The following is a 26864-nucleotide window of genomic DNA, read 5'->3' on the forward strand; positions in this document are numbered from 1 at the left end:
TGACAACAACACATCGCTTTGGACCAATCAGACGGCGCTTTACACCACCGAATCTGTTTGGCAATGACGTAACTACCGTGAAACAATATGGCGTCCTCAGAATGAAACATGATTGCAAATGAGTTTAAGTGGATGGACCGCTGCCTCTTTTGAGGCACTGGTGTTGTCCGACGCAACGTTTTCGGTAGAAAAGGTAAATGTTGTAGGCGTTGCCGAGCAAGGACGTTTGGTTTAGCCCAGCGGCGAAGTCGGCGACGGCGGTCAAGATGGACAGTGGCGAGTACATCTCCCCGATGGAGAACGTGGAGCCGACTTTAGCCGAGTTAGTAGGAGATGAATTCACCATAGGGGACATCGATGGTGAGTTCACTGTCACTGCCGTCTGTGGCAAGTTTATTTATAGAACTAAATTCGTACAACGGCTAATTCAAAGTGCTTTGGTGAAAAGAAGGGTACAATCACGTCATAGAATCATTCTATAAAACATAAAAGCGTTCTAAAACTATTGCATAACTGTGCTAAAATTTGTCATAGCTGTTCTGTTGTGCCTGAGTTTGACAAATAAACATTTGCATCCACACACTGACCTGTCAATCAGCAGTCAGTGACACATTGATCTGATCTGAGTGTCTTCACATTTGGAGTAGGACACATGACAGGTTGTTTAGCTGGCTTTAAGGACGCATGTACAGATTGAACAATAAGGGTCCCAGGATTGACCCCTGGGGATCCCCAAAACGATTAAAGTTGGAATTTTCAGAAATTACATTGCGGGAAAAGTTTAAATATTACGAGAATAAAGTCACAATTTACAAGAAGCAAGTTGAAAGGCTTTTTGGGGGAAAAAAATGTCAAGAAATTGAAAATATAGCTGAAATTTAGCGAGAATATTTTTCATTATTTGCCGCAGTTGTGCTTTCATGAGGGAGTCCATCCACCCATCCCATCCTGAGGCCACACCGAGTCGTCTAATCCCACTTAATCATCTTGTCAAAGAGAGGAATGTACCGACTGTGAGACAGACTTGTGATGGATGATTGGGCTGCGGGGGAAAAAAAAAATCCACGCTAACAATCACATTTCGGAAAAAAAAAATAGTCCCAGAGAATTCCAATATGAATTCCAAGCAACAGAAGCGTAATTGACTGCTTGATGCACGAGTTGCAGCATGGACAACCATTACATACTTCATACTTCATAATGAGTGTTTGCCTGGCCGGCGACTCATGGAATATATCGTTTTCCAGTTACCTGTGGAAAAATGTATCCCGTATAGACACCATGAGGTCAACATACTGTACTCCTTTCAGCCGGGGTATGGAATGTTGACGCTTCCTGTTAAATAAACCACATTTAAACATTTATTATATTCATGCAAGCTTTAAATCACTCTCTTTGCGACTGTACAGTAGTTACATCATCATTTGTCTTTTCTTTGAGAATGCGCCATTGTGTCAAAGGGGAGGGGGGTCCGAGCTGCTTTGTCCGGTCTGTTTGTTTAACAGTCTGAGACATTCCATGTGAATAATTTCCAGGAATGGCGGAACGTGTTGAAGAGCAGCTCTGTGAACTGGCATCGACATGCCTTTTAATACTTTTTAATACGCCCTCCACCGTCATTGCTTTATTTGTTGATAAAAACTTAATTTTGGAGATTATTACTAAACTCTTTCTACATGGAAATTGCTGTTTTATTAAACTTTTTCAATATGGAAATAGTTCTAAAGTAATGAAAATGCCTTTGAGTGTTTGTATTGCTGTTGACGTTTTGTTTAAAAATATATAAAAATAAATAAAAATAAAGTATAAAAAAAAAAAGAAAATGCCTTTGAGGTCATCTACACAACAGTGCCATATTTTCTTAAAAGGTGGTTGAATCCATCGCCAGGTTTTTCGTGTATGAAATAAATGGCAACAGTCACAGCTGGACTACCCAGCATGACTTGTGGGCACTTTTGTAAATGTGTTAGACGAGTCGTCGTTCCCCGCATAGAATGCTAGTTCATCGCTGTTGTGTGTTAACTAAAGAATAAAAAATAACTAAAGAACTATCCAACTATACTGAAAAATATTCTAGCTAAATTCCAGCTATGTTTTCAATTTCTGACATTTTTTTCCCCCAAAAGCCTTTCAACTTGCTTCTTGTAAATTGTGACTTTATTCTCGTAATATTTAAACTTTTCCCGCAATGTAATTTCTGAAAATTCCCAACTTTATTCATTTTGGCTATAACCAGTGGGGATCCCCAGGGGTCAATCCTGGGACCCTTATTGTTCAATCTGTACATGCGTCCTTAAAGCCACCTTAACAACCTGTCATGTGTCCTACTCCAAATGTGAAGACACTCAGATCAGATCTATGTGTCATTGACGGCTGATTGACAGGTTGACAGGCAAATGTTTATTTAGTTCATCGCTGTTGTGTGTTTTGTGTGTACTGAAGTCGAGCAATGTGAAAGTAAAACTTGCCTTCTTCTATTTTCGGTAGTGTATGTTGTGTAGTTATGTTGTGAGTCACTCACGTTCAAGTCCATGAGTTGCAACAACGTCAAGTTCCTCAGATGTCATCTATTTCATTATTTATAAAACATGTTTATTCAACAGTCCTTTAATTGCCCCCCCATTACCGCCAAAATATACATCAGTCCGTCATCATAAAGATTCCACTTGCCATTGTTGCTATTTTGTTTGTGATAAATGATGCAGGTTGCTTTGGTTCTTTCAAGTTCAAGCTACAAAATATCCAAAAATATCAATCTGGTTTCAAATTTACCAACGTTTGAAATTACAGTTTTACAACCCTTTCTTGTCAGTCGGTAAAAAAATGAGCACATGAATTTTTCAAGGCCACAAACCCAGACGCTGTCTTAAGTTTATGTTCTACTTCAAGGCCAGTATGCTAAACTTGCTGGGGTTTCTTGGCTTATCTTCGGTCGTAAAAGAGCCTCCGTGCTCCTCGGTTATATCGAAAGGGACACACTTACCTCCTCCTGATTGGTCAGAGATTTTCCCTTTTATTCAAGGACGTTGAGTAATTGCTGATTTTGAGCGTCATTGCGGGCGTTTGCCAAGTTTTAGGCCTTCCAGGAACAGCGTTATTTTTAGCCGTCAATAATTAAACATGTAAACAGAGCTAAAAATATTTTTGGTTGTGTTGTTGCCGTATTATTTTAATTGTTCGGTGTTGGAGTGGGATTGGTGGGCAAAGTTAGAGCCCACAGAGCAAACCCAGATATGATCCCAAACCAAAAACACCAGACAACACATGGAAATCTTTATTAAAGTTATCCCTTTTCCCATGAAAAAGTTTTTATATTCACATTGGAATGAATATTACATTTTTATTACGACACAAAAACTCCTTTCCGTCTCCCCCCGTTCCCTCAGAGATGCTCCAGTACGTCACCAACCAGGCGGGAGACTTCCCAGACCTCTTCGAGGAGCAGATGACCTCCACGGGCTCTCTCATCAACGCCCCTCGACCCGCCAATCAAACTCCCCAGACCCTCCAAACATCAACCCCCGTTGCCCCCCATTACCCCAACGTCGACCTCTCTGGGAGACGGTCTGCGCCCCTCCCACCTTCTCTCTCTCCTGCTCAGACCCCCTCCCCGACCGCAGCGTCCACGGGGCAGCAACAGGTGACCCGCAGCCCCCCGCCGCTCCAGCCGCGACCTCAAGTGGTCCAACCCATCCAACCACAACCGATGGCCCAGCCCACCATTCAGGTTTGACTATTTTTTAAATAAATACTAATTAATAAATTACACAGTTTAGTCTATTATTAGTCACATTTTATGTATTTTTTGGGTTAATTGGAAAAATGAAATATAAGGCATTGATAAGGCTCATTCAAAGACATTATGATGACATGTAGTATGGGGCACTGGTCACTAGGGGTCAGTAATCTGCCTGTGCAGTCTTGGCATCTTCAGTGAAGACACACAAGCACCAGACTTTATTGCGGGAACAACAGGCTTTTATTGCAGTGTTTGAATGATCACAACACAACAGGCACAATAATGCCTAGCACGAGCTAAAGCTAACATTACATGCGTGGGTTTTCTCCGGGTACTCCGGTTTCCTCCCACATTCCAAAAACATGCTAGGTTAATTAGCGACTCCAAATTGTCCATAGGTATGAATGTGAGTGTGAATCGCCCGAAGAAGACAGCTGGGATAGGCTCCAGCACCCCCCGCAACCCTCGTGAGGACAAGCGGTAGAAAATGAATGAATGAATGAGTTCTCCTCCCATTTTGTGTGGAAGTGGTAACTTTTTGGCTTCTAATTTTGTCTTTCCCCACCCTCGGTCATTTCTGTATGGAGTTTGCATGTTCTCCCCGTGCATGCGTGGGTTTTCTCCGGGTACTCCGGTTTTCTCCCACATTCCAAAAACATGCTAGGTTAGTTAGCGACTCCAAATTGTCCATAGGTATGAATGTGAGTGTGAATGGTTGTTTGTCTATATGTGCCCTGTGATTGGCTGGCCACCAGTCCAGGGTGGACCCCGCCTCTCGCCCGAAGAAGACAGCTGGGATAGGCTCCAGCACCCCCCGCAACCCTCGTGAGGATAAGCGGTAGAAAATGAATGAATGAGTTCTCCTCCTATTTTGTGTGGAAGTGGTAACTTTTTGGCTTCTAATTTTGTCTTTCCCCACCCTCGATCATTTCTGTATGGAGTTTGCATGTTTTCCCCGGGTACTCTGGTTTCCTCCCACATTCCAAAAACATGCTAGGTTAATTAGCGACTCCAAATTGTCCATAGGTATGAATGTGAGTGTGAATGGTTGTTTGTCTATATGTGCCCTGTGATTGGCTGGCCACCAGTCCAGGGTGTACCCAGGGTGTCGCCCGAAGAAGACAGCTGGGATAGGCTCCAGCACCCCCCCGTGACCCTCGTGAGGATAAGCGGTAGAAAATGAATGAATGAATGAGTTCTCCTCCTATTTTGTGTGGAAGTGGTAACTTTTTGGCTTCTAATTTTGTCTTTCCCCACCCTCGATCATTTCTGTATGGAGTTTGCATGTTTTCCCTGGGTACTCCGATTATTGTTCCTGTTCATGCAGATGCAGACCCAGGGCATCCCAATGCAGACCCAGCGATTCCCAGTTCACACGCTGGTTCCGACACCCATCCCGACACAGGGGACCCAAACTGTGATGATTGCGTCCAACAACGGGCAGTCCCGTTTTCTCCAAAACCCGGTCATCTGCCACCAGAGTCCGGCTCCCGGTTTCCCAGGTCTCAACAGAAGTGGAATTTTCTTTTGTTCAGATCTTCACTCCTCGTTTGTCTTTCCTCCTTCTCCTCCTTCCCAGTGCTGCAACCGCAGGTACCGAGCATCATGACGTCGTCGCAGCTCCAACCGGTGACAATTCAGCACCAGCGCCTTCTGACGCCGAGCGGTCAAACCATCCAGACGTTCTCCACGGCGCCCACGACGGTCCACGCTGTGCCTCAGCAGGTGCAGCAAGTCCCCGTGAGTCTCCAACGTTCCTGTTGATGTTTGGGTTTTGATATCACAGCAGATCATTGACCTCCGTTCGGGTGCTTCCTTTGCCAGGTTTTGGTTCCGCAGCCTCAGATCCTGAAGACCGATTCCCTGGTTGTGACCACACTTAAACCAGAATGTACCCAGGTTCTCACAACCATGCAGAACGCGGCGGGGATCACCACCCTGACCACGCCCCTCCAGAACACCACCCTGCAAGTCCCGTTGTACGGCTACCAGTACCCTCAAAAGACCACCATTCCTTTCGTGGTGGGCGGTGGAGATAAGCTCACCATCAAGCAGCTTCAGTCGGGCTCTCCCCAAAACGCGAATGCCAACAGATCCAGCGGCGAGCAGAGCCCGGGGACCGGCGGCGTGGTGAAGGAGGGCGAGAGGAGAACCACGCACAACATAGTTGAAAAACGGTACCGCTCATCCATCAACGACAAGATCGTGGAGCTCAAAGACTTGGTCATGGGCAGCGACGTCAAGGTCGGTGCTTTTGGATTTAGCGAACCATAGCGAGCGCCGATTCGCCTGCTTTTTTCACGTAGCGTCCGTTTACGTTCAGATGCACAAGTCGGGAGTCTTGAGCAAAGCCATCGACTGCATCAAGTACCTGAAGCAGGTCAACCACAAACTCCGACAGGAGAACTTGACCCTCAGGATGGCCAACCAGAGGAACAGTAAGTGTGATCTTTATTAAAGCTAATTGGTTTCATCAGCAACCGTCGTTATCTCAGAACCTGAGATCCTGTCTGAGGACATGGAACCCAAAGAGGACATGGGAATGATATCGCCGCCCGCCTCCGACTCGGGTTCCCCGCGCCAATACTCTCCATACAGTCTGGACTCGGAGCCTGGCAGCCCCTTGCTCGACCACGATCTGGTTAGTTATCTTCTCAATGTAGCATCTACTTACGTTAAATCATCATAATGACTCCTAATAATATATATAATTAACAAATCGTACGTTGGGTAATGTTACAGCTGCAGGAAGTACTGTCCATAACAGGAAGTGCCATTGTATTATTCCCTAATTACGTTGTGTTCTTTCAGATGAAGTGCGAACCGGACTCTCCTTCCTCTGTCGGCGTGATGGATCGTTCCCGTCTGCTCCTCTGCGCGCTGACCTTCTTCTGCCTGTCTCTGAATCCGCTCCCCTCCCTGCTGGGCGCCGAGTCTTCATCCAGCCAAAGTGTCCCCACGGGTCACGGTCCTTCGAGAACACTCGTCTGGCTCCCGAGTCCCACACAGGACTTTGGTGAGTAAAGCTTTGGAATTCTGATTGGCCGCTGCTAAAGAGTCTTAAGTTATTATTATTATTTTTTTTTTTAATCCGTAACTGCAGCGACGTGGCTGCGCTGTCTGTTGCCGTGGGTGATGGTTTGGGTCGTCAGTGGCCTGGGGGCGGTGTGGGGTTGTGTTCGGGTGCTGTACCTTTGGGAACCCGTCACGCCCCTTCACTCGCCGAAGTCGGTGTCCTTCTGGAGGCACCGCAAGCAAGCTGATGTGCACCTGAAGAGCGTGAGTACACTTCAATATCCTGTTGTTATTCACAAATAACAATAAAAATGAGTTTCTTGATTAGTAATTTTTGAATATAATTGTTAATGATATAGCTAGGAGGACCAGGGTTCGATTCCACCCTCGGCCATCTCTGTGTGGAGTTTGCATGTTCTCCCCGTGCATGCGTGGGTTTTCTCCGGGTACTCCGGTTTCCTCCCACATTCCAAAAACATGCTAGGTTAATTGGCCACTCCAAATTGTCCATAGGTATGAATGTGAGTGTGAATGGTTGTTTGTCTATATGTGCCCTGTGATTGGCTGGCGACCAGTCTAGGGTGTACCCCGCCTTACGCCCGAAGACAGCTGGGATAGGCTCCAGCGCCCCCCGCGACCCTCGTGGGGAAAAGCGGTAGAAAATGAATGAATGAATGAATGTTAATGATATATTTTTATATATTTATTTCCGGACTGTTAAGTCACTCTGAAGTTGCATCAGACATAAAATGAACATATATGAGATGCTAAATAGGCTAAATTACTACAAAAAGACTGCAAGTCCAATAATTAAGTGTACAGTAAGTAAATTCACCGAGCTCCCGATCTCTCAATTCCTCATCCTTTGTGATGCTGGCGTAGAACGCCCACCCTCGGATGTCGACATTGCAGTTTTCTCTCCTCGGTTCATGTCAGTCAGTATGAATGAACACTTAAAGCCATGCTAAATTATATCTATTATGAAATATGAGTGACAGGACCAGGTCACATGCTGGACCAGTCATGCTGGACTCTTTTCCTTCCTTCTCTCACAGGGGGATTATGCAGCGGCCTTGACCCGTTTGGAGACCTGCCTGTCCATCTTGACCAGAGCGCTGCCCTCCACCAAACTGGATCTGGTCTGCTCCTTGTCCTGGAATGTGATTCGCTATTGTTTGCATCGCCCAACCCCGCTCGGATGGCTGGTTCACCAAGTCGGGGGGAAACACGAGGGGGACGAGGCTAGGACAAGCGCGAAGGACGCGGCTCTGGTTTACCATCGTCTGAGTCAGCTGCAACTCACCGGTACGCCGTGGGAGATGATGCGGGAATTGAGTGTTAGTCCGCCCCAAAGTCTTGGAATTCTTTGGTTGTGTCAATGGGATGGGCACAGTAACTAACTCATTCATTCATTTTCTACCGCTTTTCCAGCCAATCACAGGGCACATATAGACAAACAACCATTCACACTCACATTCATACCTATGGACAATTTGGAGTCGCTAATTAACCTAGCATGTTTTTGGAATGTGGGAGGAAACCGGAGTACCCGGAGAAAACTCACACATGCACGGGGAGAACATGCAAACTCCACACAGAGATGGCAGAGGGTGGGGAAAGACAAAATAAGAAGCCAAAAAGTTACCACTTCCACACAAAATAGGAGGACAACTCATTCATTAATTCATTTTCTACCGCTTATCCTCACGAGGGTCGCGGGGGTGCTGGAGCCTATCCCAGCTGTCTTCCAGCGAGAGGCCAGGGTACACCCTGGACTGGTGGCTGAGCCAATCACAGGGCACATATAGACAAACAACCATTCACACTCACATTCATACCTATGGACAATTTGGAGTCGCTAATTAACCTAGCATGTTTTTTTTTGGAATGTGGGAGGAAACCGGAGTACCTGGAGAAAACCCACGCATGCGCGGGGAGAACATGCAAACTCCACACAGAGATGACCGAGGGTGGGGAAAGACAAAATAAGAAGCCAAAAAGTTACCACTTCCACACAAAATAGGAGGACAACTCATTCATTCATTCATTTTCTACCGCTTATCCTCACGAGGGTTGCGGGGGGGGGGTGCTGGAGCCTATCCCAGCTGTCTTCTTCGGGCGAGAAGCGGGGTACACCCTGGACTGGTGGCTGAGCCAATCACAGGGCACATATAGACAAACAACCATTCACACTCACATTCATACCTATGGACAATTTGGAGTCGTTAATTAACCTAGCATGTTTTTGGAATGTGGGAGGAAACCGGAGTACCCGGAGAAAACCCACGCATGCACGGGGAGAACATGCAAACTCCACACAGAGATGGCCGAGGGTGGAATTGAACCCTGGTCTCCTAGCTGTGAGGTCTGCTAGGTAACCACTCGTCCACCGTACCGCCTGAAAAAAACTAATTAAAAAATTTAAAAAAACACGGCAAAAATGGGACCAAAAGTGGAGATGCATTTTTTTCTTCTCTTGAAATATATCTAAGTTTCTTAGCATGTGTTGGTTGACAACTGACCCTAAAATAAAGTCCATATTTTGTGTATTTTCCCTTCAGGAAATCTTCCCGAGCGTAGTGGCTTGTGGGCCCTGTCTCTCTCTCTGAGCGCCGTGAACCTCAGCGAGAGCGCCCAAGGAAAGATGGCTCCGGCCCAGCTCACCCAGATCTACGTGACTGCCGCCGCCGCCCTGCGTACTGTACTGGGGCTGCACGTCTCCTTCCTGCCCGTACGTGTCCTACATCCTTACGTTATCCACGGAATAACGACACGTGGGAGTGTGCCACCATTTGTCTTTGTGTCTCCCAGGGTTACCTACTGAGCCGTGCTGAGAGCATCGCCGGTCAATCGGACGCAAAGCAGATCCCACAATGCCTGCGATGGCTTTTCACGCCATTGGGAAGGCGGTTCTTCCTGAGCTGTGATTGGTCGTTGAAGTCAGGAAGCGGTGATGTGGTGTTTACGTCGCAGAGAGAAGACCCAGGTGACCCAAATTTAAAAAAAGATAGTGATGGCGTCTTGCCAGAAAACGTACTACAGTATATATATATATATATATATATATATATATATATATATATATATATATATATATATATATATATATATGTATGTACATTGTGTAACCGCTACTTTGTTTACTATGGATTTCTCCAGCTGACCCGATCGCCCAGTTGCACCGCTGTTTCTGCAGAAAGCTTCTGGAGAGAGCCGTACACGCCCTCATCCAGCCGCAGAGCGACTCCGAAGCAGGCAAACGCGGGTGAGGCGGAGTCACTGCTTCATCGGAGGGTTCGGCGTCTTTCAATCAACGTCACCCAACTTGTACATTTCCTGTTTCCTTCTTCTTCTAGGGAGTTTTCCAGCGCCCTGGACTTCCTGGAGCAGCTGAATAGCTGTACGGATGACTCCGCCTCCTCTTTCCCTCCATTCTCTGCCCCGCCCAGTCACACCATCACGCCAGGTATGACGGAACAGGAAATCAAACCTTCAACAGATCTTAGTCATGTAGTCAAACACTTGTTGCCACGCGTAACGAAGACCTGCATAATAACTACACGGCATTTCCTGGTTGCATTTTTTTTTCCCCTTTTCGGAACTTCACAGAGAGGCTGCACGGCGGTCGTGTGGTTAGCGCGCAGACCTCACAGCTAGGGGACTCGGGTTCAATTCCACCCTTGGCCATCTCTGTGTGGAGTTTCCTCCCACATTCCAAAAACAGAAGGAAAGACGTGTAATTGGACAAATAATAATTATTAAGTTAGTTAGTCATTCATTGAGGAATATGTTTATTATTGTAGTTTACAGTGGTGTAGAACTGCATATAATACTACGTAAATTAAATTAAATAGTAAAAAAAAAAAAATCCAAACATTGTTACAACTATAATGATGGAAATGGTAATATTAATGATGATTATAATACTGGTGATAATAATAACAGTAATAATGGTAATAATGATAAAGATTATAACCTATCTCCTCCTATTTTGTGTGGAAGTGGTCACTTTTTGGCTTCTTATTTTGTCTTTTCCCCACCCTCGATCATTTCTGTGTGGAGTTTGCATGTTCTCCGGTTTCCTCCCACATTCCATAAACATGCTAGGTTAATTAGCGACTGTAATTAGCGATGTGAATGTGAATGGTTGTTTGTCTATATGTGCCCTGTGATTGGCTGGCCACCAGTCCAGGGTGTACCCCGCCTCTCGCCTGAAGAAGACAGCTGGGATAGGCTCCAGCACCCCCCCTTCGACCCTTGTGAGGATAAGCAGTAGAAAATGAATGAATGAATGAGTTCTCCTCCTATTTTGTGTGGAAGTGGTCACTTTTTGACTTCTTATTTTGTCTTTCCCCACCCTCGGCTATCTCTGTGTGGAGTTTTCTCCGGGTACTCCGGTTTCCTCCCACATTCCAAAAACATGCTAGGTTAATTAGCGACTCCAAATTGTCCATAGGTATGAATGTGAGTGTGAATGGTTGTTTGTCTATATGTGCCCTGTGATTGGCTGGCCACCAGTCCGGGGTGTTCCCCGCCTCTCGCCTGAAGAAGACAGCTGGGATAGGCTCCAGCACCCCCCTCGACCCTCGTGAGGATAAGCGGTAGAAAATGAATGAATGAATGAACTTCAGAGACAAACGTGATGAAAAAAACCACCACTGCTTTTTTCCTCCAAGTGTCTTATTTCCACATCTTTGTTTGCCAGTGAGAGATCCGGTGAGCCGTTGGTGGGCGTTGGTGCTAAAGGCCGCCGTCAACTGGCTCCAGGGAGAAGACGCCACCGTGAGGTCACTGCTGGCAGATGCAGAGAGAATGCCCAGGGCTCTGCAGACGCAGGAGTAAGTGCCATGTCTGCTCGTCATCGAGTCATAAAATGGCCCCCTCGGGAGTGTGCAGTGTGTCGCAAATGTGACCTTTCACCTTTTCAGCAAACATTAGCATCTTTTAATGCAGAGAGGTTTCACCCGTTTATCTTAGATATCATCAATATCGATGATGCAACCGCGCTGCACCTCGCTGCGGGGTTCACTCCAAGCACGGCCGTAATCGCTTTCACATCCTATAATATCCTCTTTTCTGTTCCAGACACCCTCTGCCCAACGCCGTGCTGCTGTTGTGCAAGGCAGTTCAGAAGAGCCTATCGCCTCTGAAGGGAGACAACACGCTAGCCTGCCTGTCCCGGTGCGACCAAGCCAGCAACTTCCTGCGCTCCAGCATCTCTCTGCACCTCGGCCAGCCTGGGAATTGCCTGCATAAGGTAGAAATCAAACAATTTGTCCTTAAACCCGAGCTTGTGTTGGGTTTATAGTCGGGCTGTACTAAGATTCATGATGGCCCACACTTCCTTGTCACTCCCCCCCCCCCTCGTTCCTTGGTGCGCCCTGGCCGGCGAGGCACACTTACTGTTCTTACACTTCCAGGAGGCGGCTGTGGTGCATTGTAGTTGCATTGCATGATCTTCCAGCCCACTGCAATGTTTCTGCAGTGCATTACAGAGGTCTCCTAAAGCTGCTCCAGAGAAGAAAAAAAAATCCTAACTACACTTAAATTATCTCTAATATTCTGCAAATCTTATTTTGTAAATTTTTTTTATTTTACTTCCCAAGGCGATGGAGCTGCTGGTTTGTGACCTGCTCCTGACCTTGAGGACCAGCTTATGGCAGCGTGGAAGCAGCACCAATGGAGTACCTGGTCCGGCACCCGCGTCCCAATTGGCCGGTTTTCAGAAGGACCTGAGTGCACTGAGAAAGCTCACACAGTGCTCCAGACAGACGCAACATAAGGTAAACGCGGGACAACACCTCAGATTGTTGACATATAGCAGGGGTCAGCAACCTGCGGCTCCGCAAGGGCCGCATGTGGCTCTTTAGCCTCTTTTGTTGTGGTTCCCTTTGCAATGCTTGAATATTTTTAACACCCAAGTTGGGGAAAATGCATGTCTTTGTAATGAGTTTTAAAAAATCCAACTTTTGTGTGAGATCATGAATGCATCCTGAGTTCTGACTGGTGATTGGATGAGCAGACAGGATGATAAACATGAAGGAAAATAAGTCATACTTTCCCAGAGATATTTAACAATTCTAAAAAATAAATTAGAGCTCATTTAAAAACAGCGCGCAGACCTCACAGCTAGGAGACCAGCGTTCAATTCCCCCCTCGGCCATCTCTGTGTGGAGTTTGCATGTTCTCCCCGTGCATGCGTGGCTTTTCTCCGGGTACTCCGGTTTCCTCCCACATTCCAAAAACATGCTAGGTTAATTAGCAACTCCAAATTGTCCATAGGTATGAATGTGAGTGTGAATGGTTGTTTGTCTATATGTGCCCTGTGATTGGCTGGCCACCGGTCCAGGGTGGACCCCGCCTCTCGCCCCGAAGAAGACAGCTGGCATAGGCTCCAGCACCCCCGCGACCCTCGTGTGGATAAGCGGTAGAAAATGAATGAATGAATGAGTTCTCCTCCTATTTTGTGTGGAAGTGGTAACTTTTTGGCTTCTTATTTTGTCTTTCCCCACCCTCGGCCATCTCTGTGTGGAGTTTGCATGTTCTCCCCGTGCATGCGTGGGTTTTCTCCGGGTACTCCGGTTTCCTCCCACATTCCAAAAAAACATGCTAGGTTAATTAGCAACTCCAAATTGTCCATAGGTATAAATGTGAGTGTGAATGGTTGTTTGTCTATATGTGCCCTGTGATTGGCTGGCCACCGGTCCAGGGTGGACCCCGCCTCTCGCCCCGAAGAAGACAGCTGGGATAGGCTCCAGCACCCCCCGCGACCCTCGTGAGGATAAACGGTAGAAAATGAATTAATGAATGAGTTATCCTCCTATTTTGTGTGGAAGTGGTAACTTTTTGGCTTCTTATTTTGTCTTTCCCCACCCTATCCAATACTAGCAAGAGTACTCCAACTCGTCTTTTCTTATCTGAACTACTTTGATACCCCCAAATTCCCTCCAATGTTTTAAACATACCATGTTTTGTGGCTCCAAGCTAATTTTTTTTAGTGTGCGAGGGGGTAAAATGGCTCTTTTTATAGTAAAGGTTGCCGACCCCTGACCTATAGTCTCAACGTTATATGTATATTCTCCATCATATTGAGCTGAGGCTCACTTGCATGTGTTCCTCTGTAGGTGTTCCTCCACGAGACCACAGTGAGGCTGATGGCAGGAGCCTGTCCCACCAGGACGCATCAGCTGCTGGATCACAACCTGCGACGTCGGACCCACGGCTCCTACACCGCAGGTAAAGAATGCAATACACCCCCGCTTCACTTTACACATGGTGGCCACGCAGCCGTAAAAATTATCCAGTCAACACTTTTCCCGTTTCCCTTCCTGTTTGTCGCCAGAGGGCGAGAGGGAGCGGGCGCACGCCATCCTGCTGGCCTGCCGCCACCTGCCCATGCCCCTGCTAACCACGCCCGGGCACCGTGCCCACCTGGTGGCTGAAGCCAAACGCATCCTGGAGCGCGTGGGCGATCGGCGATCCCTGCAGGATTGTCAGCAGATCCTGTTGCGGCTCAGCGGGGGCACGGCCATCGCTGCGTCCTGAACACACATACACACACACACATGTACACACACAAGCTGCTGTTGATGAAACTCATTAACTTGCAGTATCTAAATGACAAATCATGTGCACCCATCTCCATTTGCGCTTCTATTACTCTGCTCTACCACAATTTCACCACCTTTTGGCCATTCATGGTACAGAATCAACTGACTGCATCATTTTTAATAATATATAATAAAGAATATGAGGTGAAATAGATGATTTCCTAAGGAAAAAAGGGATACGATTCGCTATTGATAGGAAGCTGCACAGTCATCAGTTAGCAAGCTTTCCTTTGTAAGGGCTGCACAGCGCTCAGACACAAAGACACACTCTTTTACCTAAGTAGTGTCGCCTCCTATCTACCTCACATGCAGTACAAAAATACTCAAAATACCGTGGGGCAAAATCACATTTTGAAGAAAATCACACTTAATCACACTTAAAAGATGGCTGGATTGTTAACTAATGCCTACTTAACACATACACGCATACAGGACATGTACAATTTACTGAATGTTTATAGTCCAACTGTATATAGCTTGTAAATGCCACCATGCTATCTTTTCACGTAGGGGGACCCGCATTAAGCATCCAAGTTGATCCAGCGTCCCAAAAATTCTCATTCAAACGCCCGACAAAAATAAAAACGTGTCATAAAAGGTCTATGATCGCTTATAAATAATAATAAAAAATATTTCTTACCCCCATTAAACCTCAAACTGGTTAATAATTGAAAGATTTTCAATGTGGGAACCCAACTTTTTTATTGTAATATAAAATGTTTCACATTCGATGTACGTTTTTGAAGCAAAATACCCAGAATTTGAAACAAAAAATATTTTATGCTGTTTTTATTTTTTTTTTTTCCTCACCCATCACATGGCACTTGTATCATTCCTGTTTTGGTGTTCTTATTGAATGTGTTTTATGGATAAAGTATAGTGATGAGAAGGAGAAGACGTCTTATATGTTGAAGGCTTTTCGCACACATTTTAAAACAATTACAATGGTAGGTTAGGGTTGCCTTTTCTTTTGGAGACTGCACATTATTACATCTCTTTTTTTTTTTTAGAATAGAAAACAGGTCAAACCATGTCGAGCGTTGGATTTCTTGATTTTTGACAAAGAAATAAGCGAGCAATGCTCTGTTAGCCACAGATAGGCCGGTTTATTATCATTCTTCTGTTGTAACAACTTTTTAAACGTTTGTCCTTTCTACTTTTAAGTGGTTTACTTTCTGTGTTTATTTTGATGGTGTTTTTTAATGTGTATATACAGTATAATAAAAAAACGTGCTGGTGGGAGATCTTGGTCTTTCTACAATAAAATATGTTTGCTGAATATATAGATTCAAGAAGTTTAGGTGCCTTAATGACTAATGAATGTCTTGTGGGATCATAAAGCACATATAATCCTGTCTAAACAGCCCTGTTCAGAACAGCTACACTTATATATTATACATATGTCACATTTAAATAATAATTTTAAGACATTTAAACGTAATTAGCGTAAAATAAAGGTATATGTGTCTTCAGTTTTTTTTATCGAACAACGGGGCTTAGCTGGTTTACGGCAAAACTGTGAAATATGAGACAAATGGGCTGTATTATCTTTTTAAACTTTAAATGTTTCGTTAAATAATTAAAAACCATTAGTCATCGTCAGTGTTCTTTATACCACTCCATTGAAATTTGGATAAGCGGAACCAAACAGGCTGTCCGTTCCCAGTCGAGCCCATTTAGCTAACGTGCATTCCGGAAGTAGAGCGACAACTCACGTGCAGCGTTGCATAGAGCAATGAAAAACAGAAAAAAGAACAATAATGTCTCCAACAATGCCAAATTTAAACCTGGATCCAAAAAGAGAGAAAACAAATGCGTCGTCATGTTTGACGACAAAGAGAGACAGTAAGTGTACCTTTTAAATTATATTATACTTTTTATTACTAGTTCGTAACTATGGACCGCATAGCCGGCTGAAGATTAGCCCATGATTAGTTTCAAACATTTGTCTGTGTATTATAAGTTTAGACACATTTACTCATGTTGTTGAATGAGAACGTTTATCCAAACTCTTCATTCTCCCAGCTGGGTGATCTTATTTCTCTGGCAGGCCAGGTGTCAACAAGCAGGGTTACACACACGGTCCCATTATAATGTGTTTATGAATGAGAGTAACCAGATAGTACCATATCTATTTGTGGGGGCCCAAATGAATGTAATAATAGTCACTTGTAACCAAACTAGTCATTTTGTACTTGTCATCAGGGAGTATCTCACTGGTTTCCATAAGAGGAAAGTTGAACGGAGGAAAGTGGCAATAGCAGAAATCCGCAAAAAGATCAAGGATGAGCAGAACAGAGTTCGGGAAGAGGTACGTCAGTGCTTGGAAAATAGATGCAAACACAAAACTACACAAAACTACACAAACTTGGTTTGTGTTTTTGTTTTTCAGAGGCATAAAGAATACATGAAATTGCTAAAGGAGCGCCAAGAAGCGCTCGGTGAGTGTCGGCTTAAGGCTTTCGTTTTTTCCCCTGAACTCACTCTGGGAACGTTATGCTAGTTTGATCTTCTCTCCAGATGAAAGTGAGGACAATCTGGAGGACGTCATCACCAGTACGACGGAGTCCGTTCAGGTGGATCACCCAAATCACACGGTCACCGTGACGACCATCAGCGATCTGGACCTCACCTCCAATCATCTACTTGAACGAGTAACGAATAAGGTGAAGACGTGAACTTTTCATCACTTCTCCTCATCCTGCTTTCCTTGACCACAACAGTAAAGTCATCCAAGACCTGCTGTTTATTGTATTATATAACACTTTGCCCATTTCTCTGCCTTCCAGGTGAGCAGGGAGACTGAAGAGGAGGAAAACAGCGAGGATAAGGAGATGACGACAATGCCCAGAAAAGCTGGAGATCCGATCATAAACAAAAAGTAAGCTTTTACGATGCAGATTGCTATTTATTGTGTACTATTAGTACTATTAAGTGTATCATTGGATGTGTTTCTTAAGCTGCTGCAAATTTAAACTTTGAATAATACATCTTAAAGCTGGTACCGCAGAACTTTTATAGCCCAAAAATAATAATTCTGATATGCTGGCAGACTTTTTGAAACCAATTTTTTAAGAAATACACATGGACGGTCCATGTGTTTATCGCTGTTATTTGGTTCAAGACCCAACTGTGATAAATGAATTTGTGCCAGGTAGTATCCCTTATTTATCAATGGAATATTTTTGTGGTTAGACAATAGAAAACCTGTTTACGACATTCTAAATACAGTTTTTTTTAACATTATTAGAGACCTCCAGACATGAAATAACACCCCTATAGTCACATTTACATTTGTTTGACCTAATATAATGTACATAAGATTAAATAAGACTTGTGCTTGAGTGTGTGTTGATGTGAATTCAAACCTGCAATGAAATCCTGTTGTTCTGCGATCAAATCTGACATCTAGTGACCAGTGTGGAATACTGCATATCATCACAGTGTTTTTCAATGCATCTTCTGAATGCCTTATATTTGTATTTTAGTTCATTTAATTGATTTTGATGCTTGAAAATGATTAATTTTAGCATTCAAAACATTAGCATTGCAGCAATTATGCTTGTGTTATGACAGCCTGACTTCAGATCCGGGTTCGACCCCCGCACGGCTTCACATCTGTTCACATCCCTTTACTGTGCAGGATCCGCTCGCTAACGGCGTCGCTCGGCGCTTACACCAGCAAAGGGAAGAAGAAGAGGAAAGGGAAGCAGGAAGGCCGAGGAGGACGAGGCCGGCAAACGGACAAGAAGGCCGTAGTTGGCGAGAGTAAAATCAGCGCCAGGAAGACCAGCAAGTCGCAGAGACGGCGAATGACGGGGAAGAAGCAGCATCAGGAAGACTGAAGGATGACCTTTTGTGGAACGTTTAAGCTATTTTGGGACGGACCACATTCGGAGCATCCAGTACGGAATTTGGACCGCGGTTCCGCACCGTCGGGGACGTAGTGATTGGACACTGAGGTGTTTGTGTAGGGTCCATCACCGCTTCAATAATTGTGATTATGTAGTGTTTTTCTATAGTAAATGTATACATTAAACTTTATTCTTACCCTAAGTCACATGATGCTACCCGATGTGCTAACGGTGTTCCCAGCTTTACCGTACCGAGACGTCAACATGGAAACAGGTACATGAGTCGTTTTAATGTACACGTAGCCCCCTCCTCACTTGTGTTTATTTATTTACGCTAACCCGAGCCAGCGTGTGCCATCTGCCTCCACAGCAAGCGTTTGATTTCGCTTTCTAAAGCCGTGATATACAATACAAGGAAGGGGCTTGCAGGCTAGCGCCGGCATTGGACCCTGAGTGTTTGCAGTGGATGCTTCTGTTTCACTCATTGTCTCCTCAGCCAATAGGACGCAAGGGTGGAGGTACGGCCGGGGAGGACGCCGCCGCATGAGGAAGGTCCATGCTCCTGCTGGGGGTCGAAGCTTTTTTTTGTAAGGTAATACGCTTCATCGTTTTTAAAGATATTATCTGCTATTTCTACTTCCTGGATTCTTGTTTGATTTGCGTGACGTGAAGGACTTGTGTTTGCTTCTACTCCTACTTTGTGTGGTCTTCTGACTGGATTGTGTTTCACTTTTGCTCGTGTGCAGTCGTCAACCGACAGGTCAGTTTGGAACAATTTATCGACTTTTAGGGGGGCAGATACGCCCGGGAAAATGTTTGTTTTCAGCACACGTCTCGCTACTACCCTTACATACCACTTTGATTTCTGATCAACATTTGCAATAAGCGTGACTGTTGTAATTATTCTAAAAACATTCAGTTCCAGAACCTTCTTCCCCTTGTCTCGTCAATTGCCATTGTTCACCATCGATAATATGCTAAATTCTAAATACACAATCTAGGATTAATGTCACACTTACTAAATGTGTTTGAATCAAAAGGTACTCATCAATAATGACTCTCACAGCATCCGTGGTGCGTTCAAGGACTGCCAAAATACAAGATGTCAAGGCTTGATGAAAAAACGTGTTCATTCATTCATTTTTTACCGCTTTTTCCTCATGAGGGTCGCGGGGGGTGCTGGAGCCTATCCCAGCTGTCTTCGGGCGAGAGGCGGGGTACACCCTGGACTGGTGGCCAGCCAATCACAGGGCACATATAGACAAACAACCATTCACACTCACATTCATACCTATGGACAATTTGGAGTCGCTAATTAACCTAGCATGTTTTTGGAATGTGGGAGGAAACCGGAGTACCCGGAGAAAACCCACGCATGCACGGGGAGAACATGCAAACTCCACACAGAGATGGCCGAGGGTGGGGAAAGACAAAATAAGAAGCCAAAAAGTTACCACTTCCACACAAAATAGGAGGAGAACTCATTCATTCATTCATTTTCTACCGCTTATCCTCACGAGGGTCACGGGGGGTGCTGGAGCCTATCCCAGCTGTCTTCGGGCGAGAGGCGGGGTACACCCTGGACTGGTGGCTGAGCCAATCACAGGGCACATATAGACAAACAACCATTCACACTCACATTCATACCTATGGACAATTTGGAGTCGCTAATTAACCTAGCATGTTTTTGGAATGTGGGAGGAAACCGGAGTACCCGGGGGAGAACATGCAAACTCCACACAGATGGCCGAGGGTGGAATTGAACCCTGGTCTCCTAGCTGTGAGGTCTGCGCGCTAACCACTTGACCACCGTGCCGCCAAAACGTGATCAATGCCATAATATAATCATAAAAACTGTGTATTATGTACATTTTACGTGTATTATCATGTAGTTTTACCTACTTATAGTGAAAGAAGTATTTATTATTATTTAAATAATTTATGATTTTGTCTTTGTCTCATCCTTAAACGTTTTTAACTCCCCTCCTCACCAGCCTGCTCGTCTGTTTGCCAGCGTTCTTTAAGTGTATGATGCCACCGTCCGTCGGGCCTTCACAGCCGTCATGCCGCTCCCTGACGATGAGCCCGCGTGCCCCCAGTTCCAGCCCAACATCTTTGACCCCTCCCGCTGCCACGACTGCCTGCGCCAGAGACGCCTCCATGACGGGGCAGGGGACCGTACGGAGGCGAAAGCCACCCCAAAGGCCATCGGCGGGGCTAAAATGGGGACGGGAATGCTGACGCCGATCCCGTCCCAGGCGGAGGACAGAGACACCAGCAGCAGCAAGGTGAGGAAGATGAGAGGGGCGGACAGGAAGTAGATGAAGACCATGTGATGAGTGATGGGATTAGGTGGATTGGTGAGGTTTGTGTATAATCTGTACTACATGAGCAGAGTACAGATTGATTATGAAGAATAATAGCGATATCATGCGATACGGGTTATAGACAGCAACTCATATCATGTTATGCAATTGTGCATAATTGTGCAAAATAGCACAAATACTGCAATATGTAATACAAGTTCCACAATACAACATTATGTATTATTACACCTCTACTGTAGATTTAGTCTTAATAGCTTAATAGCTTCCTGACACACACTCACATAGCACAATAAAAGTTGTTTAACACGTATGTACATACGACGGGTAACGACCAGGGGACACGTATACAAACTTAACCTCTGACTGGGGGCGGGGGGCATGGCAATTGCTGTATATACATGTGTAATTTTTATTATTTTAGTTTTATTTACTTTTTTTTTTTTTTACTTCCTGGTGATGATGAGTCAATTTTATAATAATCACCTAAGTCACATCAAAGTATCTCGCTGGGCCAGGACTATTAAAGAAGAGCAGTTTATGGTAAGAAAAACGTAAATAATTCACGCCGTAGGCCGTCCCCCCCGGCTCAGGTTACCCTCGCTGTAACCCTAATCGAACGGCAGACTGCACATGTGAGTGTCGGAGGTGAGAGACCGTTGACGGATATGCCGCGTGGCGCGTTTTTTATTTTATTATGCGCGTGCATTCCATTATCGAATAACGCTGTCATTTAATCCAGGCTACACCTTTTGAATGCCCCCCCCTCCTCATTTGAATTTCCCGTTCGAGCTCTTTGCCGCCATCTCTGCGGCTGCGAGGTCCTGACTGGTGCTTGTGGATCATCCCCCATAGGAGGATTGGGAGCGTCTGTCTGTGGGGAGCAGCTACTGTGATGTCAGCGGGGGCTGGCCGGGTCACGAGGAGAGGGCTCTGTGCATCCTCAGCCCAGACTGTGAGCTCTACGTTTGTGACGGCGACGACGACAACAGCACCGACAGGTAGGGAAGCTAACGGGATGACCAAAGCGTTGACTAAAACTGGAACCATGACTCTTAATAATTAGTATTATCATCGTTAGAAGTAATAGTCATAATCCTCATCATAATCAGTAGTGTTTTTTTGGTGTTACCAATAAATTAACAGTAAATAATTAATCTACTAATTAGGATGCTAGACTTGGTAATGGTTTAATTTCATTTGAACATGCATCAGATTCCAATTGAATGCATCCCATAATAAGTTCCCAGTTCCACATGTCCAAAAGGAGTAGGAAGAAGCAAAGCTTATTAAATCCTACCCCTCCATCTGGTACTTTTACAATCAGTAATTGTTACATTTGTTCACTTCCTGCTTTCCTAATATTATTTTATTTTATTTTTTTAATTATTTTTTTTCATTAAAAAAAAAAATTAAAATTTTTTAAATAGTTTTATTTAATTTGAACATGCATCAGATTACAATTGAATGCATCCCATAATCAGTTCCCAGTTCCACATGTCCAAAAGGAGTAGGAAGAAGCAAAGCTTATTAAATCCTACCCCTCCGTCTGGTACTTTTACAGTCAGTAACTGTTACATTTGTTCACTTCCTGCCTTTCTAATATAATTTTATTTTATTTTTTTAATTTAAAAAATGTGTTTTTAATTAAAAAAATTTTTTTTTAATTTTTAAATGGTTTTATTTCATTTGAACATGCATCAGATTACAATTGAATGCACCACATAATCAGTTCCCAGTTCCACATGTCCAAAAAGAGTAGGAAGAAGCAAAGCTTATTAAATCCTACCCCTCCATCTGGTACTTTTACAATCAGTAACTGTTACATTTGTTCACTTCCTGCTTTCCTAATATGTTTTTTTTTTTTTAAAGTTTTTTTTGTCACGTATCGAAGTACGAGGTGATATACAATGACATAATGGGTAGACTTACGTACATTGAAGTAGTTTTGGGATGAATTTAATTAAGTCAGTGAATCTCCCATTCATTTAATTCTTGTCAATCTTCATAATTCCCACGGAATGATGTTGAAGTTCCTAAAAGTGAGTCCTCCTTTCCTGCGTCTTTCATCGTTATTGTTGCAAGTAGCTGTCTGGACCAGAGTGACTACCGAGATCCAAGCGGCTCCGGGAGTGCAGAGGATGAATCCCTACCACTGAGAATGACTCGACTTGACCCGGCCCCTCGCCGACCCACCCGTCACGCCTGGATGGACGAGCCGCGGAGCAGAAACGACTCGAGCAGACGCTCAGGTGCTTGTTTTGTTGATTTTTGTTCATACTGTCAAGTACTGGGAGGTTCAGAGTACGAGTCCCATACATCCGAGCCCCTTCTGTGAAGCCGTGACTTAGTGCCCTTTGCCTTTCTACGGTGGATCCAGTTACAGCCAAGGGTGTTCTTTACCTGGCAGTACTTGCGATGCTAGCACCTGAGGCGTCCCCTAGCAATCACGAGTAACGTAATATACCGTCGCTCGGTTCGTGTGTGGAAACGTGTTTTTTTTTTGTCTTCGTGTTACTCGTCGATTCTATTTTGGTCGTTTTGACTCCTCTTTTCTTCCAGGCTTGAAAGAAGACAAAGAGAAGCGTGAAAGTGGCTACTTCTCCCTGGGGAGGGCGGCTGGCAGCCATTCCCTCCGTGATAACAAGCCGCCCGAACCGTTCCGCCATTTTGAGAGAGGGCACCCGGTGTTTAGTAGCAAAACCATCGAGCCTAAAGATACCATCCCTTTCAGAAATCCGAATCTCGGTGTGGCGTCCGAGAGGCAAGTACCGGAGCTTTTGGATAAGGATCTACCCGTGGAGATCCCTCCTCCTGATCCCTACGACATCGCTGTTGAGGTGGAAGCACAGGTCGGTCCTCGTTCGCCGAGCCCGACTCCATTTAAGATAGCCGAGTCGCTAGCCTCGACCGGTCGGAAGAGTTTTATCAGTTCTTACGACAGAGGAAACGCTTCCCATCAACAGCTCGGGCGATTTGGTTCGCTACCGTCTCGCTCCTCTTCGCCCGCCCGCGGAAACTCTCCACTGAGGGGTGGGGACGTTTTTTCCCGTACCTTTGATGGTACAGATTCGGGATCACGAGGCTCCTTACAACGGATACAATCTGGGACTCTGCCCAGAAACTTTCAGTCGTTGGCTGGTTCGGTCAAATCCCAATCCAGGACAGTCGCTGATTTTAGGAGTGCCTTACGGAAAACAGACTTAAATGGTCGAGGTCGCGAAAGCCGAAGTTCTTCTCCTGGCAGAACGTCGCTCCGCAAAACTGAAACCGGCAGCGGTTCTTTACTAAGACTCGACAGTCGTGCGAGCTCCCCGTCTCGGAGAACTTATGAAAGTCGTTATGACTCTCGTGGTTCTTCGCCGCCAAGAAGAGCTTATAGTTCATTCAGCCAATCTGTTCTTCGGAAATCGGAATCGGTGACGTCACTGGATGGACGAAGTCATCATGGACGCTGCGGGTCCCCGATAAGAGAAGGTTACGATATTGAGAGTCAGGCTGTACTTCGAAACCTCGCAGCAGGAAATGCACTTCACGGTCAAGACGACGAAAACTCGACTTGTTCTCCAACCAGACATCAATCGAGATTTCAGAAGACTGAATTCAATACAGCCGGTCGCTGTCAAGAAGGTCCTGAACGAAGGTCCTTCAAAACTACTTCCGAGTATCCGCTCAGAAAAAACGATAGCAGTGCTTCGTTTAACGGTCGTCAAAGTCGAAACGCATCTCCTTCAAGGAGAAGTTATGAACCTCCCACTCAGTCTATACTGCGCAGATCCGAAGCGAGCGTTCGTGGCGGCCATGACTCCTTATCGAGCAAGCAACGCTACGGCGCTCCTCGCCAAACCGCATTCGGTAAAAGCGAACTTAGCGACTCTCCAAAGAGAAGAAACGCTTCCCCGTCTGGAAACGCCACCAGTGACCCCCCGGGGTACTCCATCCTCAGACGTGCCACCAATGGAGAGGCCGGTCGTTTAATGCACAGAAAAAACTTTGACTCAAAATCGGACCTCAACCACTCGCCACGCTCATGGCGCCAATCGGCACCTTCTCCACGTAGCTCATCCTTATCTCGTTCTGCTTCTCCTGTCGGGAAGAACAACCCGACAGGCATCAACTTCCAACCTCAGAGAAGCCCTGGGAGTACTCGATCCCGCGTCAGGAGACGCAGTCTTGAAAACCGATCCCCCGTTGACGCAGGACTTTGTCATCGTGCTCGAAGCCCTTCGCCTTCACGTCAGATCAAAGTGCAAAGTCATACCTTCTCACAGAGCTCCGTGGATTCCTCAGAGTCAGGCCGGCTCTCGGGGGGGTCCACGGGTAGAAACAAGGAAGAATACGCCACCATTGCCGACCTGCCGAAAGTAAAAATGATCCATCAGAGGGAGGACCAGAAGCGTATGGAGACGCCTCACAATCGCCAGCGTTCCCGGAGACAGGAACTCTTCAAACCAGCCAGGTTAGACTTGATGGGACTTAAGTAGCACAGTGATGGAGAACATGCTATCGGACGATGGCTACATTTCACTTCATCTACGTATCTCCAGCCACTCCCTGAGCAAGCATCCCTTCAGAGCGTGGGAGGACAACGGGGAGACCGACAAGGACCGCTGGTACGATGGCGGCAGCGGGTATCTGTCGCGGGCTCACTCCTCGACCTCATTGCAGGTACGAAGGGATTATTATTATTATTATTATCTTATTGATTATTTTATTCAATGTCATCTCAGTGGTTGAGAAAATTTGATTTTTTTTGTCATGTAAAAACCTGCTTTTCTCTGAAGCGTTCATATACTCAACAATTTACGTCAACACAAATTCAACATCTCGATTCTTGAGAAAATTCCGCCGTTCAGATGAAGTTTGTTCTGTTTCAGAGGTCTTGCAGTCCCACCGCGGATGAGGGCGGTTTTTGGAAAGACCAGCATCATCACAAATCGACACCAATGCAGGTAAAGCCGCTTTGCTTCCATGACGCGTGTCTATGCACAACACAACAACTCATGCTCCTTCTGGTGCCGCAACGTTAATATTGATTAATTAAATCAACAGCGGGTGAGCTAATTTAAGCTAATTTTGCATATTTGTACTTACATTGAGCGTTCTCAAGCATAAAAATTGCTAAATTAACTAAAAATACAAATATAAGGCATTGAGAAGACGTATTCAAAGTTGTTGTGATGATATGATGGCGTGACATGTCCACACTGGTCACTAGGGGTCAGTATTGTTACATTCATGAGAAAATAACCACTGTTTTGAGTCAAGATTATGTCTTATTTTCAATTATTATTTATACTATATTGGATAATATGAGTGTAAAGGGTAACTATAGGGGTGTTATTTCATGTCCAGAGGGCTCTAGTATTCTTAATCCTATTTAGAAGGTTGTAAAAAATGTTTTCTAACCATGAAATTATTCTATTTCTAAGTACTTTGCTGAAATGCATGTATCACAGTTGGGCCTGAAATCAAAGAACTGTGATAAAAGAAGTATTACTGTACTGTACTGTACTGTACTGTACTGTGAGTATTTAGTTATTCAAGGGAGACAGAAAAGGTCAGGAACCTGAAATGACTTTTAAACTCCAAAACATTTCAGCACCGGCGGGCTAGTGGTTAGCGCACAGGGGACACAGCTTGGAGACCCGAGTTCGATTCCACCCTCTGTGTGGAGTTTGCATGTTCTCCCCGGTTTCCTCCCATATTCCAAAAACATGCTAGGTTAATTAGCGACTCCAAATTGTCCATAGGTATGAATGTGAGTGTGAATGGTTGTTTGTCTATATGTGCCCTGTGATTGGCTGGCCAGGGTGGACCCCTGCCTCTCGTCCCCGAAGACAGCTGGGATAGGCTCCAGCAACCCCTGTGACCCTCTTGAGGATAAGCGGTAGAAAATGAATAATGATACATTGACGCCGTTGTATGTACGAGTGCTCCGTAGCAAGAAAGTGTACTCGTGTACAGTAATAAACATTATCTTTCTGTAATACATTTGCCAGGCGTAATGACGGGTGTTTATGATCCAACTTTTATGGACGCTGCACCTCAACCTGCTGGCAGGGCCGCTTTTTGTGTGAAACTCTTTCCCTGCAGGCATTTGTTCAGACTGAGCTTTGTCGCTTGTGGTGTGCTTGGGCATGTGTGGAAATTCCTGGGCCGCACCAAGTGAAACCAACAGTTACTAAGCCCAGTGACCCGGATGTAGGTGGCGGGAGACGGGAGAGGTGGGCGATACTATAAATGTTGATATCGATCCGAAAGATACAGAGTTGGTAGTCGTATGATTTTTGACATTAACGATCTTTGAATGAGTTTGTGA

The 26864-nt window shown here is 45.2% G+C and overlaps 3 protein-coding genes across 3 annotated transcripts; all 3 read left to right on the plus strand.

The window, feature by feature from the left end:
- Positions 1–65: 65 nt before the first annotated feature.
- srebf2 (sterol regulatory element binding transcription factor 2) lies at positions 66–15606 on the plus strand. Its single transcript, XM_058049895.1, has 19 exons — positions 66–360; positions 3387–3727; positions 5067–5241; positions 5319–5479; positions 5564–5983; positions 6063–6177; positions 6235–6380; positions 6551–6755; positions 6843–7018; positions 7810–8059; positions 9316–9485; positions 9566–9740; positions 9914–10019; positions 10111–10220; positions 11460–11592; positions 11840–12011; positions 12361–12537; positions 13879–13990; positions 14097–15606. Exons 1-19 carry the CDS (start codon positions 267–269, stop codon positions 14297–14299), a joined length of 3441 nt encoding a protein of 1146 aa, XP_057905878.1. The 5' UTR covers positions 66–266; the 3' UTR covers positions 14300–15606.
- Positions 15607–16024: 418 nt separating this feature from the next.
- nol12 (nucleolar protein 12) lies at positions 16025–18380 on the plus strand. Its single transcript, XM_058049360.1, has 6 exons — positions 16025–16209; positions 16570–16675; positions 16757–16805; positions 16885–17030; positions 17154–17245; positions 18008–18380. The coding sequence occupies exons 1-6, from the start codon at positions 16100–16102 to the stop codon at positions 18207–18209; spliced, it is 705 nt and encodes a 234-aa protein (XP_057905343.1). The 5' UTR covers positions 16025–16099; the 3' UTR covers positions 18210–18380.
- Positions 18381–18633: 253 nt separating this feature from the next.
- Positions 18634–25467, plus strand: LOC131103252 (serine/arginine repetitive matrix protein 2). The gene is made up of 7 exons (XM_058049359.1): positions 18634–18810; positions 20233–20506; positions 21398–21543; positions 22631–22794; positions 23105–25001; positions 25090–25210; positions 25422–25467. Exons 2-7 carry the CDS (start codon positions 20282–20284, stop codon positions 25443–25445), a joined length of 2577 nt encoding a protein of 858 aa, XP_057905342.1. The 5' UTR covers positions 18634–18810; positions 20233–20281; the 3' UTR covers positions 25446–25467.
- The last annotated feature ends 1397 nt before the right edge of the window (positions 25468–26864 follow it).

Source organism: Doryrhamphus excisus, chromosome 15, assembly GCF_030265055.1.
Source record: "Doryrhamphus excisus isolate RoL2022-K1 chromosome 15, RoL_Dexc_1.0, whole genome shotgun sequence".
Classification (NCBI taxonomy): domain Eukaryota; kingdom Metazoa; phylum Chordata; class Actinopteri; order Syngnathiformes; family Syngnathidae; genus Doryrhamphus; species Doryrhamphus excisus.